Source organism: Lampetra planeri, unplaced genomic scaffold, assembly GCF_965212315.1.
Source record: "Lampetra planeri unplaced genomic scaffold, kcLamPlan1.2.h2 scaffold_988, whole genome shotgun sequence".
Lineage (NCBI taxonomy): Eukaryota > Metazoa > Chordata > Hyperoartia > Petromyzontiformes > Petromyzontidae > Lampetra > Lampetra planeri.
This window is the reverse complement of record NW_027615810.1, coordinates 14253-29523: the sequence shown is the minus strand read 5'-3', so window position 1 is coordinate 29523 and position 15271 is coordinate 14253. Positions and strand designations below refer to the sequence as shown.

The 15271-nt window shown below is 45.3% G+C and overlaps 1 protein-coding gene across 1 annotated transcript; it reads left to right on the top strand.

The window, feature by feature from the left end:
• Positions 1–13268: 13268 nt before the first annotated feature.
• Positions 13269–14269, top strand: LOC144742328 (low choriolytic enzyme-like; the record flags this gene model as incomplete). Its single annotated transcript, XM_078624802.1, is given in 6 exon segments — positions 13269–13308; positions 13382–13528; positions 13601–13718; positions 13798–13949; positions 13952–14048; positions 14148–14269. Coding segments are annotated over 6 exon segments (676 nt in total), but the record flags the coding sequence as incomplete, so codon positions are not given.
• Positions 14270–15271: the final 1002 nt, after the last annotated feature.

Here is a 15271-nt window from a genome sequence, read left to right as displayed (position 1 = left end):
TGTCATGATGGGAATAAAATCCTGCTGACTTGTACTTTTCTTATTTGTGGTCAAAATGATTTCAAGCAAATATGTACTCAGTTACTGTACCAGAGAATTAGATGGTGAAATACTTATCACAGAACCACACCAGCTCCAGCTGGTTCAGCAGTTTTGATTTGGTGTGCAGGAATATGTTCAATACTTCAGACGTTCAGACTTCAGGTGTTTTTGGTCAGATGAGCAAATTCAGAAAAAAAAGAGAAAAAAAAAATCGGCCAATGCTTGATTATTTTACATTTACACAACAGTCAGCGCTGCCTCATTTGTCCGTTTGTGATTTGACAGACTGTACAGACCGTAGTACTTCATGAAAAGAAATTGTAGAAACAGTTCCGTCAACTCACTGGGTCGATAACGACGTGGTCGGTTCTGAAGTACAAAGCCTGCACACATCCAAATGAAACTTTGAATTACATGTACACATATATAAGAGAGAGAGATGAACAGAAGGGCACAGGATGAGCATGTGGAAGTGTATTCCACACCCAGTTACTGGAATGACAATATGACAACAACACATGAACTGCTAAAGGATGTTTTAGAATTCAACATTTGGTCGGTGTAATGAGACCTCCTTTCATCTAAAGTCTGTTTGTACAGTTGCTCTGTGCCAGTTTTGTATTGCATGGTGATTGTTGCAAAACATATTGCAGATACAGATGAAGACACAGGTTAAAATCCCCAATCTGCTCCTGATGAAGTCTATTTGGTTTGTTTAGATTAATAAAACCCCATGAAAGTGGGGGGACAAGATCTTAAAATGTTCTCTGAAGGATGTATGAGAGAGTAAAGTGTATTATGTCGGAAATCTCAGGAAATAAGCTCAGGGCCACATCGAAAAGCTTTTGTGTTCCATCATCTACCTTGGAGAAACGTCCATCGTCCTCTGTTCGACGTCAACAGATCCTCTCTGCAGACACAGCCCATAGTCACACCGTGGAATGAGACACCCACAAGGCTGGAGCCAAGAAAAAAACATCGACTGGAACATACATTTATTTGACAATTAAACGGGAAGGCGTTGAGGGTTGAGAGCCATCATTTCCCCTCGAGCTGGGCAGGTGAACGTGCACGTGGCTGACAGAAGAGGCCAAGGCCAGGGAGCTGCTGTGTCGGTGAAAACCGGTTGAGACAGGTCTATCTGAAGGACGGCCTGGGGGGTCTACATGTAATTTCGGCAGAGTGAATATCGTGAAGACATGAAAAATTAAACTGGCAAAATTGCCACCACCCGTGGCCCCATTTACACAGCGGTCGGTCCTGTCTGGTTCCAAAATGGCACCTGTCAGGTTCTGGGTTCCAACGGGAGCCGCCATGTCTCAGCTGCATCGGAGGTTTCGGCTCATGACCAGAGGGGCCAGAGCATTCACAGTGTCTGGAACACTCTCCCCCTCCACATCCCCCTCCAGAGCCCAGAGCCGGACTGTTCAAGTCCCTCCAAAGAACGTTCCTCTTCTCCCGCGCTATGAATGTTGTTTGGCCCCCCAACATATCCATGGTGGCCTATTTAACCCATTTTATCCACTTTTAACTTTGCTGCCTGTTGTGACGTGTTGTCTTTGTTGCCATGTGTTTTTGTAAATGTACTACACAATTACACTGACTGGACTTGACTACGTGGACCGACGTGAAATCCAGAACAGAGACCCTGAGATATTGCTAGTGTGGAATTAATTACTGGCATTGACGGCGCTCCAGTAGGGAGGTCGGACCCCAGAGACGCATCCAGAGGATGAGAGGGTTCACGTTCTGGAACGTTCTTCAAAAAACGGAGAATGATTCCACAGATGAAATAAGACAAAAGACTCACGACAGCCTTCTAAAAAAGGGCTGATTCTTTTTTCCATTTTATATTCTCTTCAAAGGAACTCCAATCAATTAAAAAGTAAAACTTTGCGCCAACTGCGTACGCGAGGATGAAATTCAAAGTAACATCAGTGTGGTTTCCAACGAGGTCATTTCACCGATTGTTTTCCTCCAACATCAGAAAAGCCTCAAGTGTTACATCAGCCCGGATCGCCGTCCCCCTCTCCTCCGTCCCACACCACCACCTGAGGGGACGGTCGACGTGTCCCTCAAGTTCATAACGACGTCTCCTAATGATTCTGTTTCAAAGGAGATACTTCCTCTCCTGACACTTTTCATATCCTGCTCTCTCCTGCCCTCGCTCTGCTCACTTCTCTAATTACCAGGAAAGACACCCCCCCACACACACACACCGATAGCATAAGGAGACGGTGATCCTGCATTTCTTGCTAATTTAAGGGGGCCTCACCTTTTCAACTGAAATATCATAAATCAATGCGCTCTTTGTGTCCAGATGTGGGGGGGGTGGGGGTACAAATGAACGGCCTCCTCCATCGATCACATGTGTACTTTTACTAATCAGTGTAAGCAAGCTCGGTCGCTGCTGGATGGCAACGTGTTTCTGACAAGCGTGTGCGAATGCTGCCATTATTAACACGTGGACATTAAGGGAAAAGAGTGTACGGAGGCTCATATGAGCCAAACTACATTGTTACTTTTCTGAACTTTTATGTAATTGCCCAGTTGGTATAAAAACAATAACAGCAACAAAACAGATCATCAATAAACATCAATAAAATAACCTGATGTATCACAAAGAGAAACATGAAGTAGAAAGGAAACCTCATTGCTGTTGTGTACATTGTCTTGTGTCGTTTCACTGAACTTCATAAGTTGATGAGACGAGCTTCAAGAAAGATGCAAACAAGAACAAAAAGTTCAGATCACCAACGTAATCGTTGGCTCACGAGGATCCGCCCACGCTGACACAATGTCTTTTGGCCTGTTTCTGTCTCCTTACAGTTCCATTTATGTTGCCATCCTCGTTAGACTCAGGAACTCGTTAGACTCATCGTCAGTGTGCAGGTACACAAAGACACCTGAAGCATCAGTAACTGAAGAATTAAATCTGTAAACCGGTTTAGAGCAGAAGGTTGATGTGACAATAATGTGGAGTGGAGAAGAAAGCATGCAGGAGCAGGACGATGCAAAGGGAAACAGACGGGACGGGAGATGGGCGACAAAATCAGCATCTCATCCCACGATTCACTTGTGCTTTTATTTGTAGCCATGCTGTCACGTCGCCGTGGAGGAGCAGGTGAGGTGAGCAGGTGAGCTCCTTACCTGTGGCCGTGGATGCCCCGTCACCAGACAGGTGAGTTCCAGGGTCTCACCCTCTCTGATGGTGTACACTCGCTCTGTGTGCCTTTCCTCTTCGACGTTACAGGCGTGACCTGAGTGGATAATCCGGACAGTCGGAGGAGCTGTGTGGGGGGGGGGGAGACAGGTGTGTGTTATCACTGTTCAGCACAATAGATGGTGAATGCTTCAACACATTGTCTCACTTAAAACACAAAGACTTCCCTGCTACTGCACAGAGAGCATGAGACAAAAGAGGCACTTGCAGAGGAAAAAAAAAAAAAAGAACGACACATTTGATCAGATACGTCTGCGTTACACATGTCCTTAGTTTTTATTAGAAGTCAATCCCCACGCAGCGCTCCAGACTGACGGAGCTGGGACGGATCGGAGACGCAACGCACACGCAGCTGGTGGAAATGGGGGGTTATGGTCATGTAATCATTACATACATAGAAGTCATTGTTGGTTACTAGATTGGGTGAGAGCTCATTTGTATTCAGGCTGTGTTTGAACTGTCTCCACTAAATCAGAGCAAAAAACAAAAAAAACAAAGAAGTGCATCTGCACAATGTCACGCTGGCCCATGTCCAGCACTTTTATACAGTCTACGTATGTACTGCAGTTCTCTGTTATTCAAGTGACTTAAAACTGGACATTTAATCCAGCCTGACGGAAAAATATGTCCAGGTTGGTTGATATATTGATCAGTGTCAGAGGTCACACTGTGTTTTCCTTCTGTCTGTCGTTCACATTCAACATGTGACCTGCTCACCCTCAATAGAAGTCACAGAGTGGATTGACGGGGGCCCCGGGGAGGATTTAAGCTGATTTCTGACGTCACTTAACAGAATACGTTAACAGGACACATCTTGATCCAGTTAACCTGAGAAGTAGTGTGGAATGAAGAATCCATAATAAAACTAACGATGTTTGGAAATTATTCTCCTTCACATACGGGGAAATGTCAGAATGCATTAACCTCTTAGTATAATTACTTTTAAATTCATTACCATACAACAACAAAGGAATCATTTCAGATTAACCACTAATATTTTTAGAACACAAGTATTGCCACAGGAAATTAATTGCATGCACATATCTCTGGTGATTTGAATAGGCACACGTCCAATATTAATGCAAATTGTTCTCAACATGGACAACTTAGGAGGAGAGTGTGTACTGAAAGCTGGATATGCATAGGAGGAAAAGTAGTTTTTTACTCATTCCATGTACGGTTACACATCATGACCTTGGCCAAAGGGGTACGATTATTGAACGCTTTCAACCGCCAACAACATGAATGTATGTAAGTGTTCAGAGGTCCTTCAAGGTCCACAGCACAGTGTCAGAACAGGGCGTGTAGAGGAGAGCACCTGTGATCTGTGAATCGTGTTCCTCTTCGTCCCCATCCCCTCGTGAGGACGATTAGGACGAGATGATTCAACCCTGAATATGTTGAGACCAGAACAAATTGGCGTGGGGGGGGGGGGGGGGGGGGCTCTGTTAGGCTGGCATCTGCTAACAACGCTCATCTCCTCAGCCTGTTCGCCCCTTCATGCTTGTCCGCTCCACTACCCGAGTGCTGCACAGACTGACGGCCAACACTGACATTGACACTTCCTCGGAGACATGTGCGATTCATAGGCCTTCTTGTGCATTCGCTGCTCTTTTTTCTCATCATTTCGACGTGAATTCACTGGTGGCGAATTCCACAAGGGGGGAAAGGGTCAATAACGGCTTGAGAAATAACCTCACTGCAACGGAGCTGCAAGGCTGCCACTTAAAACAAAAGAGGCTGCAAAACACGACCCCGGGGCGGCCGGCACACAAAGTGCTAATGCTCATTTGCCAGGAGCCGGTGTCTCTGCAGCGTACGATCGCACCCCTAATTAATGATCTCACTATAACACGCTGTCCTCAAACAAACAACAGAAGGAAATAACTCCAACTTTGGTCGTTGTAATGAGCCCAATGATTGTTGCCTTCACAGACATGCTTGTGTAACAAAGATCGTCACCTCGCCCCAAAGAATGAGCAAACATCACCGTCATTACTTGATAATGTCCTGTTTGCTCAGTTTTCATGGTAGACGCTCGCCGACGTTTCATATGCACCAGAGATACAGCGGCGGCTGGCGACACGCTGGAGCTGTGGGATTTGGCGCAGTGAGATGTCGATGTGCTAACGGGTCAAAGATGTGCGTGAAAAAGGGAGATAAGGGGTATGAGGGTGCTAGACAAAGACCCGAACGCACCACAGCGGGTTAACACAGCTGGATAAATCCCTTAACATCTTAACTACAGCTAATAAAGGTTTATTATGTGCACCAGGAGTCTTAATTTCACACTGAAGGTGTGTTACAGCTGATGGAAAATGTCATTAAATCTGTCCGTCCGTGTAAAATCAACACCTGTTTGTGGGCCAGTAAGGAAACACAGGAGGGTGAACAATGATTATGTAATTGACTCCTTTCATTTCATGCACTCCCCAGCAGGATGCAGTCATGTGCAAACTGCAACTACTATAGAGGTGTTGTAGCTTTACCTGAATAAATAAATCCAATTTAATTTCCCAACACACTAATAGAAAAATCAACATACATTTGATGAGTATTTATATCCTGGGAAATATTCCGCAGATATTATACAAATTTGTTTCAGAGTAGTAAAATAAAACCACAAATACAACATAAAAAATGTACCGTTATTAGAGAAGATAATCCTCTGCAAAGGTGCTGTGAGGCTCCGGGACATACGCACATCCTCAAACATTCTCACACATTTACATTACGTGTTTTTTTCTTCTTCTTCTTCTTTGGTCAATTAGCAGGGTTACGACTGGCTGATTTCCATAAAAATTCATTGAAGCATGAAACATGAATCCCCAGATCTGGAACAGTCTTGACTCTTCAACACCGCACGTTTTATTTTTATGTTTATTTTCAAACTTCTAAATCTATAAAACAAAACCCAAAGATACTGTTCATCGATAACGGCTCACATATGACGTCCGCGGTGCTCCTGAGTTCCTCCCGAAGCCATGAGGCTCTACAACACCGCTGGGGGAAACCACACAAGAACAGAGGCTGATGATGGAGCTTGATGGTGGACGTTGGACCATTTCCACGCACAGTCTGTAGTCACCAGGGGTAAAATAATAAAGTGTATTTACCAACAGTTATTGAGAGCATTTGAATGCAGTTACTTCCTGTCACACAGATGTTCTTTGTGGAAAAAAATCCCTTGAGCAAACTCACAGGTCACTGAACAGGAGGTGGATTCATCTAAGATCTTTACTTTCAACATCTGTGGATCTCAAAGTCACTCAACAACTTTCAAAGGTACATTTTCAAAGCCAAGGAGTTTATAGAGCTTCATTGATGCGCCATCTTTCGTTTCACCGCACATTACGTTCCCTCTGAGCCAAATGACAGGATGTTAAATGAGTGACTGGTCATGTATGTGGTAGTCGTCATTTGGGAGCGACGAGCTGAAGGGAATTATTCTACTGGTGACAATTTGATTTTTTTTTTTCAAATCTTGTTTTCTTTCCCTGCTGGATGGGGAAACGGCACTGGCAGGAAAAGCACATGTGCCACTCCGAGTGATGTGAAAAGTGCAAAACAGCGGCAGGAAATATCAGGGCGCACGCTGATGGTTAGTCAGACTAATGCAGGCACTCTGTGAGCTTCCAGTGGTCTTTTTCAACTACCATCAACAGAGATTAGATTAGATTTGGCCAAAAGCAGCCTTGTCTCCACGGCTTTGGAGAGCCTGAGTGGCAGAGAGGCGTCTTGGCAATAGAGCAGACTTTAGAAACAAATGAATGTTTAAAATGGTCCAGCAGCTGGGGCTCCTGGTCTCCCTGGAGGACCACTAACTATATCCTGATAGTATGCTGGCTGGAAACCAGAGACAATAAACTAAAGTAACAATGTCTTTCCTCTGTGAAACCAAACTCATTATCAATTCTGTGCCAGGACCACCAGAAATAAACTTTGAGCCAGTTCCAAGGAAAAAAGTAATTTCAGCAGAATGGTAAAACAAATATCAAACAGCACAGCACAAAACATGTTATTAAAAAAAACATTAGACACCTTGGTACACTAATCATGACCTCTGGTTGTTCTTTTTTATTTCAATAGTAAAACACTGGGTGGGCTCTGACCCCCAACCTTTGTGTTAACTGACAGACCCACAAACCACTGGACCACAGAGACAGTCCACTGACAGAGGAAGAATCCTTCAACAGATTCCTGGATCCAGATGGTTCCAGAACAATCATCTGTTCCTGGTCCATCAGCAGCAGTTACTGAACGTCTCATTAGAACACGTTTACAACGTTTGGAGGTGTTGGCGAGTTGCCAACACAGCGCAGCCTTGTGGTCCATCTCAGGTCAGACGCTGGAAAGGATGCGTGCGAAGGACAGAGTGTGACGGCTGTCCCACTGTCATCTGATCCAGTGTTAGTGTTACATGTGTGACCGCTGCAGCTGTAAAACTACACATGATGCAGAGGATGTATGACGGGAAGGATTTACAAAGAAACACGTCAGACATTCAGTCCATTTCTTACTGTTGGTACACAACATGTCCTAGAATATAATGAAGGATCCAGTCATCCACAGGGTTCTCTGTGCGTGTGTATGTAAGGCCTTGGAATGGCTCACCACCAGCACATGCATATTATTACATCAGGGGCTGTCAGGCTGCATTGATTAGACACTGTGATGCACTTGCATGCAGTCCTCACAGCCTCCACTGTTATTTTAAATGAGACTCCGTATGGATCAGTACAGACCATCTATCACACAGTGTGTACGCAGACCTGGGGAGCACAGACATCGGTACAGAGGAGAGGCCGCAGCATCTAAACCCAACACAGACCACCATTATCAGTGAAATGAAGTGGTGGGTTTTTTAGGTCAAAGGGACAAACTTAAGAGTATTGACGCGGGTTCTTGATTTATGGCTCATTAGCACAGCACGGTCCGTCCGTCCGGAAGACATAGAACACCAGAGGAGTACGAAGCAATCTGCAAGCAGCTGTGGCTCTCTGAGGTGTTATTTATAGCTTTGTGACACAGACACGCACACACCGTCATACAAACGTACTCACACACACACACACACACACACACCTTGTTACTCTAAAATTAGGCCAGCGTGAACCTGCTGCCAAACCTGCTTTGATGGAAAAAGGGAAAAGAGAGAAGACTGCAGAGAGTGAAGGTGGAGAGATTTAGAGGACGGATTCCTCTGCGCACACATTTCAAGGCTCCACAGTTGGGGGGTGCTGCCATGCAACTGCATCCATTACCTTCATGCAGGCCTCGGCTCATGGAAGCCATCTTTACAAAGTGGTACAAACACACCTGCTTTCATCTGATTTATTACTTAAAAGAGCATTTTTTTCTTGGGGGGGGTCACACATGCTTCAGGATGCAGGGATGGCGTGAGGTGCAGCGGTACTGAGGCGGGTGCTGGTGGATGTGTCTCTGTCCGTGGGGCTGAAACACCACGTCGGTCTTTGAACATCGAGTGCATTTAAGTGCAGCACCTTCATTCATTCATTCATTCACTCATTCATCAGCTCCCGGGTTCGGGTCTCTGCTCCCGGCTGTCAGCGGGCAAACGTCAGGGCACACCCTGGATGGGTCACCGACAATGATACCCACGGTGTGTCGCCCGCACTTTAAGCAATCTAAGTATGAGTGAATCATGATGATTCTATCGTGTGTGTCAACTGTCACCAGGGTTCACTGAACACAGCCTAAGTCACTCCAGTTTTACGTGGAATAACCCTTTAAAGTCTCATCAAAGACCTCCGAGGTCAAACTGTTACATCATGTTACTATTAAGACAGGTCATCAAGCCGACACGTCAGGGTGCTCATGTACTGTACACCCACCGTATCGAGGGAAACACAGCGAACCACAGTAAACCAGACACCAGGAGCTGTGGACTATCACAGGACCCAGTCACAGTGTGTCACCACTCTGGGGCCCCTTCCATCCTATTCCACCGCTCTCTCCATTCACCGTGACACATTGGCATCGCGGCCCTGTTGTGGCAGCTTGATTTCCCTAAACAACACTAATCAGACATCTGTAGGGAAGGATAACCCTCAGGTTGGCCGTCAGCACGCGGCGCTTCTCCGTCCATAGGCCCGATCTGTCCAACACCCACACCTTTGGCCGACGGGAGGCGGCAGCCTTCTTCCCGGTTGGCTCGTGGTGAGCCGGCAGCAGCTCACTATGGCTAGAGTATCTGGCAAGCCTGTGAAGATTGGCTGCTGCCTGCCAAGAGAGCGTCTGATGATTGGCTGCAGTGACTCCGGAGTGAACCGACGGTCCTATCAATGGCTGACAGTGCTGCCTGCTGGCTGGCTTTGGAACATGCAGCTATCCATAACGCCTTGAGGGTGTGTGCGTGTGTGTGAGCGCATCCATAACTTCTCCATTGGAGAGGTGTGCAACTATGCTCTGCCAGCAGGCTCACACACCTCATGACACTAAGCCCGGCAGGAAATGGGTTTTAAAGCTCTCTCGCTGAGCTTCAGTCATGGAAACGAGGGCTCGAGGTCTCCCAACGGCAGCACACACAAACGTGTGAGGAAAGCCTCTTTGGCACCAAAACACTGAAACCAACGTACTTGTCGTGTTCTAATATCACAATAATAATGTCACAAAACGGTTGCAGTCTTGTGCAAATTAATTTGGTTTGAGAGTTTCCGTGATTTAATGAATTTGAATATTTCCACTGAGTCTTGTTAACTGAAGGGTGCTTACTCCACGTGATGTTAAATACAGCTCAGCCGAGTGATTAAAATGAGAACTAGCAGGGCCTAAAGCCTCATTAGAGGATTTTCTACATTAGGAGGAAATAAGCAAAGTAAGTTAGCTCATATGCACTGAGACCGCACAGAGGCAGAGGAAGACGATGATCGTTTATCCCCGAGAGAGATGGACTTCACATCCTCATTGATCATCAGCTGATATTCAACAGGGGGGTGACAATCATACTTTCACTTCAATTTGTGATAAAAACAGGACATGAGTCGAAGAGCTGGTACAGACGACCCCACATACTGTATGTGTGGGAATTACTCTGTACTGTCATTTCTACATAGGTACCATGTGTTGGTCTGTGATTATTTGCCTTCTTGTTTCATGAATCAGCTGCAGTCACTCAGGATAGCCCCGCCCCCTCAGAGGAATCCCTCTCCAGAAGGAGCTAACACATTGTTCCTGTTCCTGTCGTCCCCAGCACATTAACACTTTTTTGACATTTTGACATGAATACAGAAGCACACTTTTGGCCCTTGAGCCATTAAAAAACTCTAATTAAAATGGCCGTTTCAGCTCGGGACATAATTGGGGAAATCCAGACTTCGAAAAGCCCGAGATGGTGTGGAACATATTTTTCAGCCGACTGCAGATCCACTGGTGAGAAACGGACTTGTCAGGCTTTTCTCCCACAGCGTTTGTTGTGGTTCAGATGTGTTTTATTGCAGACATAAAACACCGTCTGCTGCTGACTTTGAAATATGACAGGAGAAAATCACAGCTGACGTCCAGTGAAGGAGAAGAACACCAAAATAAATCTGTCAATCTTTAAAGTTCACCTGATCTATACTTCTCATCTCCGCTGAACAAAGTGGAGATGCATCTAGAATTTTTGTTTTTTTTTAAACCCTTCCCACCACCACACACCACCCCCACCCCACGCTGGAGGCCCCAGACTGGGATCCAGTTGAATAAAATCTGTCATCTGCTGTTGGACAGGCATTAGGAGTAGAGCTCCAGCGAATGGATGGGTCATACATCATCGAGCATTACTCGAGCTGTGCAGGGAGTCTGAAACACAAAGTGGATTACCTGAGCACCCACAAGGACCGGCTGAATTGGACAGATTGGACAGGCTCCACACACACATACACACACACACACACTAACCCATACATGATACAAATGCTGTCAAATGTACAAATCCACAGGGTCGCGCTGGGCAGCGAAGGCGTCGAAGGAGCTCAAACACACACCAGTGACGAGCGCAGTTTTTGCTCCCAGATAATAAATGCCACGTTATTATGATGTACAGCGGAGGAGCGCGTCACATAAAGGTTACCATGATGGAATCTCAGGTCCATGCTGCCGGCCTGCACATGCAGAGTCAGATCCTCAAACTGTTTATGTGGTTATGAAGCCACACGTCCTCCTCCTCCTCCTGTAAACATTGCACCAGAGGCTGGTGATCGGTAGGTGAGGTGTTGAATAAATCTTAAGTCATCTCCTGATTGTCACTTCTTAGCGGTCTGGATGTTTTTGTTCATTGCAGTCTGGAGGCAGCTGTTTCTTGACTGCTGAACTCATTACTGGGAAAGCTGCAGTGGAACTTTGCTAATGAACACTGGACTCTACAGCCGGACCATAACTGAGCTGTTAATTTTATTTGAAACGCTTTTGAACATTTTACACAGACACACATAATTCATACCCAGTAAACGTGTTATGTAGAACTGAATAAGACAAAGTTTCTGTTCCAGTAACATTTGGTGAACAGTATGTAGCCTGAGTCAGATTATTCTCATCTTCAAAAGGTTCCAAACCGTTTGGATTCAGTCTAAAACTGAAGGGGGAGAACGTCACTCTCTCATTGTCAGCACCACACATTTGCACACAGGCAGTGCACCAGTGGTGTGTGTGTGTGTCTTTCCCTGAAGGACATCGGAAGAGTCAGAAACTGTCTCTACAATAACGAGAAGTAAACAAAGTTACTTTGAAGATAGATGTCACGCTCACCTTTTATCCTTTACTTCTGCTGCAAAAACTATGAAAAGATGATTTTTACTGAACACGGTGCATCAAGGGCCAAGGAAGAGATACAGATCCATCCAACACACACACACACACACACACACACACACACACACACACACACACACACACAGGTAAATTGTCTCTTTCAGTTGGTTTTATAACAGAGGATTTTATTCCTCTTTGAGTAAACCCAATGACACTACGTTTTATCTCTGTTGTTAAATATATATCGTACATTCGGAAATACTGCTGTCAATTTTTCTTTATTAATCTGGGATTTGTTTGATCGATGAAATGCAGCATTTTCTATTCCCCAAACGATGCCACATGACTGTTAAAAATGTCTTGTTTTTGTCAGGAAATTCAAGATTTGGTTCATTGTCATTAGGGGAAAATAAAATAAAAGACATTAAAGAAGAACAAGTGTCCATAAAATATAATCCAAAGGTACTTAAAAGTACCCTTTTTTGTTGTTTTTATTAATATTGTACTCATTTTGCCGTCGACAGCCCTGGTTACACAACGATCATTTTTGTTGCTGCTCAAGAAGTGACGTCATCTCAGCGCAAATAAAAATGGGAACGGCATTGTTTGTTTGAAATGGAGCATTTGTTAGTGTTGGAATCAAACTGGAGGATAGGCCGGCGTCGCCTGCTGCTTAAAGAAACCGTCATGTTAAAAGTGATGCTCAGCAACTTGACAACTGGACCTTCCTTAATCCCCACACAATGAGATTATCCTGGTGGGTGTCAACTGAGTGCACAGGGTGGGTTCAGCACACCCACCAGCTGCACATCCAAGACAGAGACCACTCACACCTTAACACTAATCTTAACACACACACACACACACACACACACACACCTTGACCGCCTGCATATAAACCTCAGCCTGATTGGGCTTCAACATCCGAGACTAGTGGAGGGAACGCCGCGTCTGAAGACAGAAACAGGGACTCCAGAATGCTGATTTCGGTTCTTTCTCTGCTGTTGCTGGGCGCCTGCACTGCACATCAGGTCTGTGTTGACACACTGTTTGCACATTGTCAGTCCATGACCTGAAGATAACGTGGCTCCTTTCTGTTGTTTGTTTCGCCTCAGGATCATGGCGCCGACGATGGTAAAACACTCTCACTGCTCACATCCATCAAAGTACATTCAAGTCCGTGGTCGGTCAAACATTTGTCCTTTTCCTCTATTCATTAGACATCTTGGCAGACAATGGAGGACATGAGGACATGGAGGACATGACAACAACCATTCTACGGATGAACAACGGTGGGTGCTCAGAGTTGGTACGTTTGCTGTACCTGTGAACATGTCCAACTCCTTTCCTAATCTCTTCAATTAGGATCCTCTGAGTTCATGATGGAAGGAGACATTGTGGTTCCAAGAACAAGGACGGCTATGAAGTGTTTCAATAAAGCATACAGCTGTTTGTGGAGGAAGTCTTCAAGCGGGAGGGTGGAAATCCCTTTTATCATCAGTGAAGTATACGGTAGGTTGGACCTTTTGCAGGTTTCGCCCACTGGATCAATGCGATTGTTGATAAAACTTCTTCAAACGCCAGATCAAACTGAGACGACAGAGATCTTACTTGCCATGAGAGCGGTTGAGAAAAAAACCTGCATCCGTTTCATTCCCCGTACGAGGCAGAGGGCGTACCTGAGCATTGAACCAAGAAGTGGGTGAGTTGAGAACACGAGGACACGGGCGATCAAACACTCCAACAAGGTTCCACATCACGCCGTGTCTGCCTGTACTCAGGTGCTCCTCCATGATGGGGAGCATCGGACAAAGGCAGGTGTTGTCTCTGCAGAGATTCGGCTGTGTCCGACGAGGCATCATCCAGCATGAACTGCTGCACGCGATGGGCTTCTACCATGAACACACATTCTGATCAAACTCTGACTGTGTTTCATCCATTCGTCACCAGATTTCAAATTTAACTTCAAAAAGATGGACACCAACAACCTCAACACTCCGTACGATTACACCTCTGTGATGCACTACGGGCGGTGAGACATCACACAGATAGAAACAGTCCTGAGTTTAAATGGTTCTGGAAACCCAATATCCTAGTATTCATGTCTGTCACAATATCCCCAAACGTGTAGAACTGCTTTTGGGAAGAACCGAGCAGTGACGATGACCCCCATCCCTGACTCTTCGGCTGCCATCGGCCAGAGGAACGGCCTCTCTGACATGGACGTCCTCAGGATCAACAGACTCTACCAATGTGGGCATCACTCAGGATAGATGATGTCTACAGTGGGTTTGAGCATGTCAGCATGTCATGATAATAAAAGACCATGAATCCTGATGTTTGTTTCCTCACACAGTAACGGCAAAGAGAAGAAAATCTATGCACATGAAACATTAAGGAGGGGGTAGTCAAACAGGACACGTCGCTGGTAGAGAGGGGTCTTTTCGCTGCCATTTTCATTACGTCTGCCAAGGAGGGGATGTTTTTGCTGGTGCTTATCTGTTTGTTTGTTTGTTTGTTTGTTTGTTTGTTTCCTTGTTGAACTGATAGTTTCACTGAGACAAGGCAGTTGGCATTAAGTGTCACCCTGTCAGTGTGGAGTGTACCAAAGTTGTACCTTGTTAAAAGTGCTGTGTAATTCACGGATGTCTCTGATAGTTTGACTGAAAAGCGTTCCAGTGGGTGTGTCCTCGGACTCCAACGAGCCCAGTGCATTCTGGTTCTACCTCTAAGGAACGGTGACAAACCAGAAATATGAAAAACATTCTCTTTAACAGTGAAATACTACGTATATTTCATCAGTCAATTTCCAAAGTCGACTTTTCGTCAGTGAAGACGTACGACCCAAAAGAGTCAATCATGTGTGGGATCAGTGACAAAAAACCGCTTATCTTCTTTGCCTGCAGAAAAAGACTGTGGAATACATATAGATTTTGTTCTCACAGAAAATAAACTAGTAAATGACAAAAGAAATGCATTTAGTTTGAAACAAAAAAAGACTAGAGGGCAAACAAGTAGTAACAGCTACATAATTGAGTTCATTTCCATTTCAGCTCTTGGTAATTAAGTTTGGGATTTGTACATCAGTGAAAACCCAGTGTTGTATCCCAGTGAATGCGTACTGCAGTACACTCCGCAGGGCTGCGTCTCGGAGGAAAGGCGTAGATGTGGTCAGACAGTAGATAAAGTCATTTCCTACCACTCCCTGACCCTGAAGAGAAATTAGGTTTATTTTTCACACGACTTCACCCCACA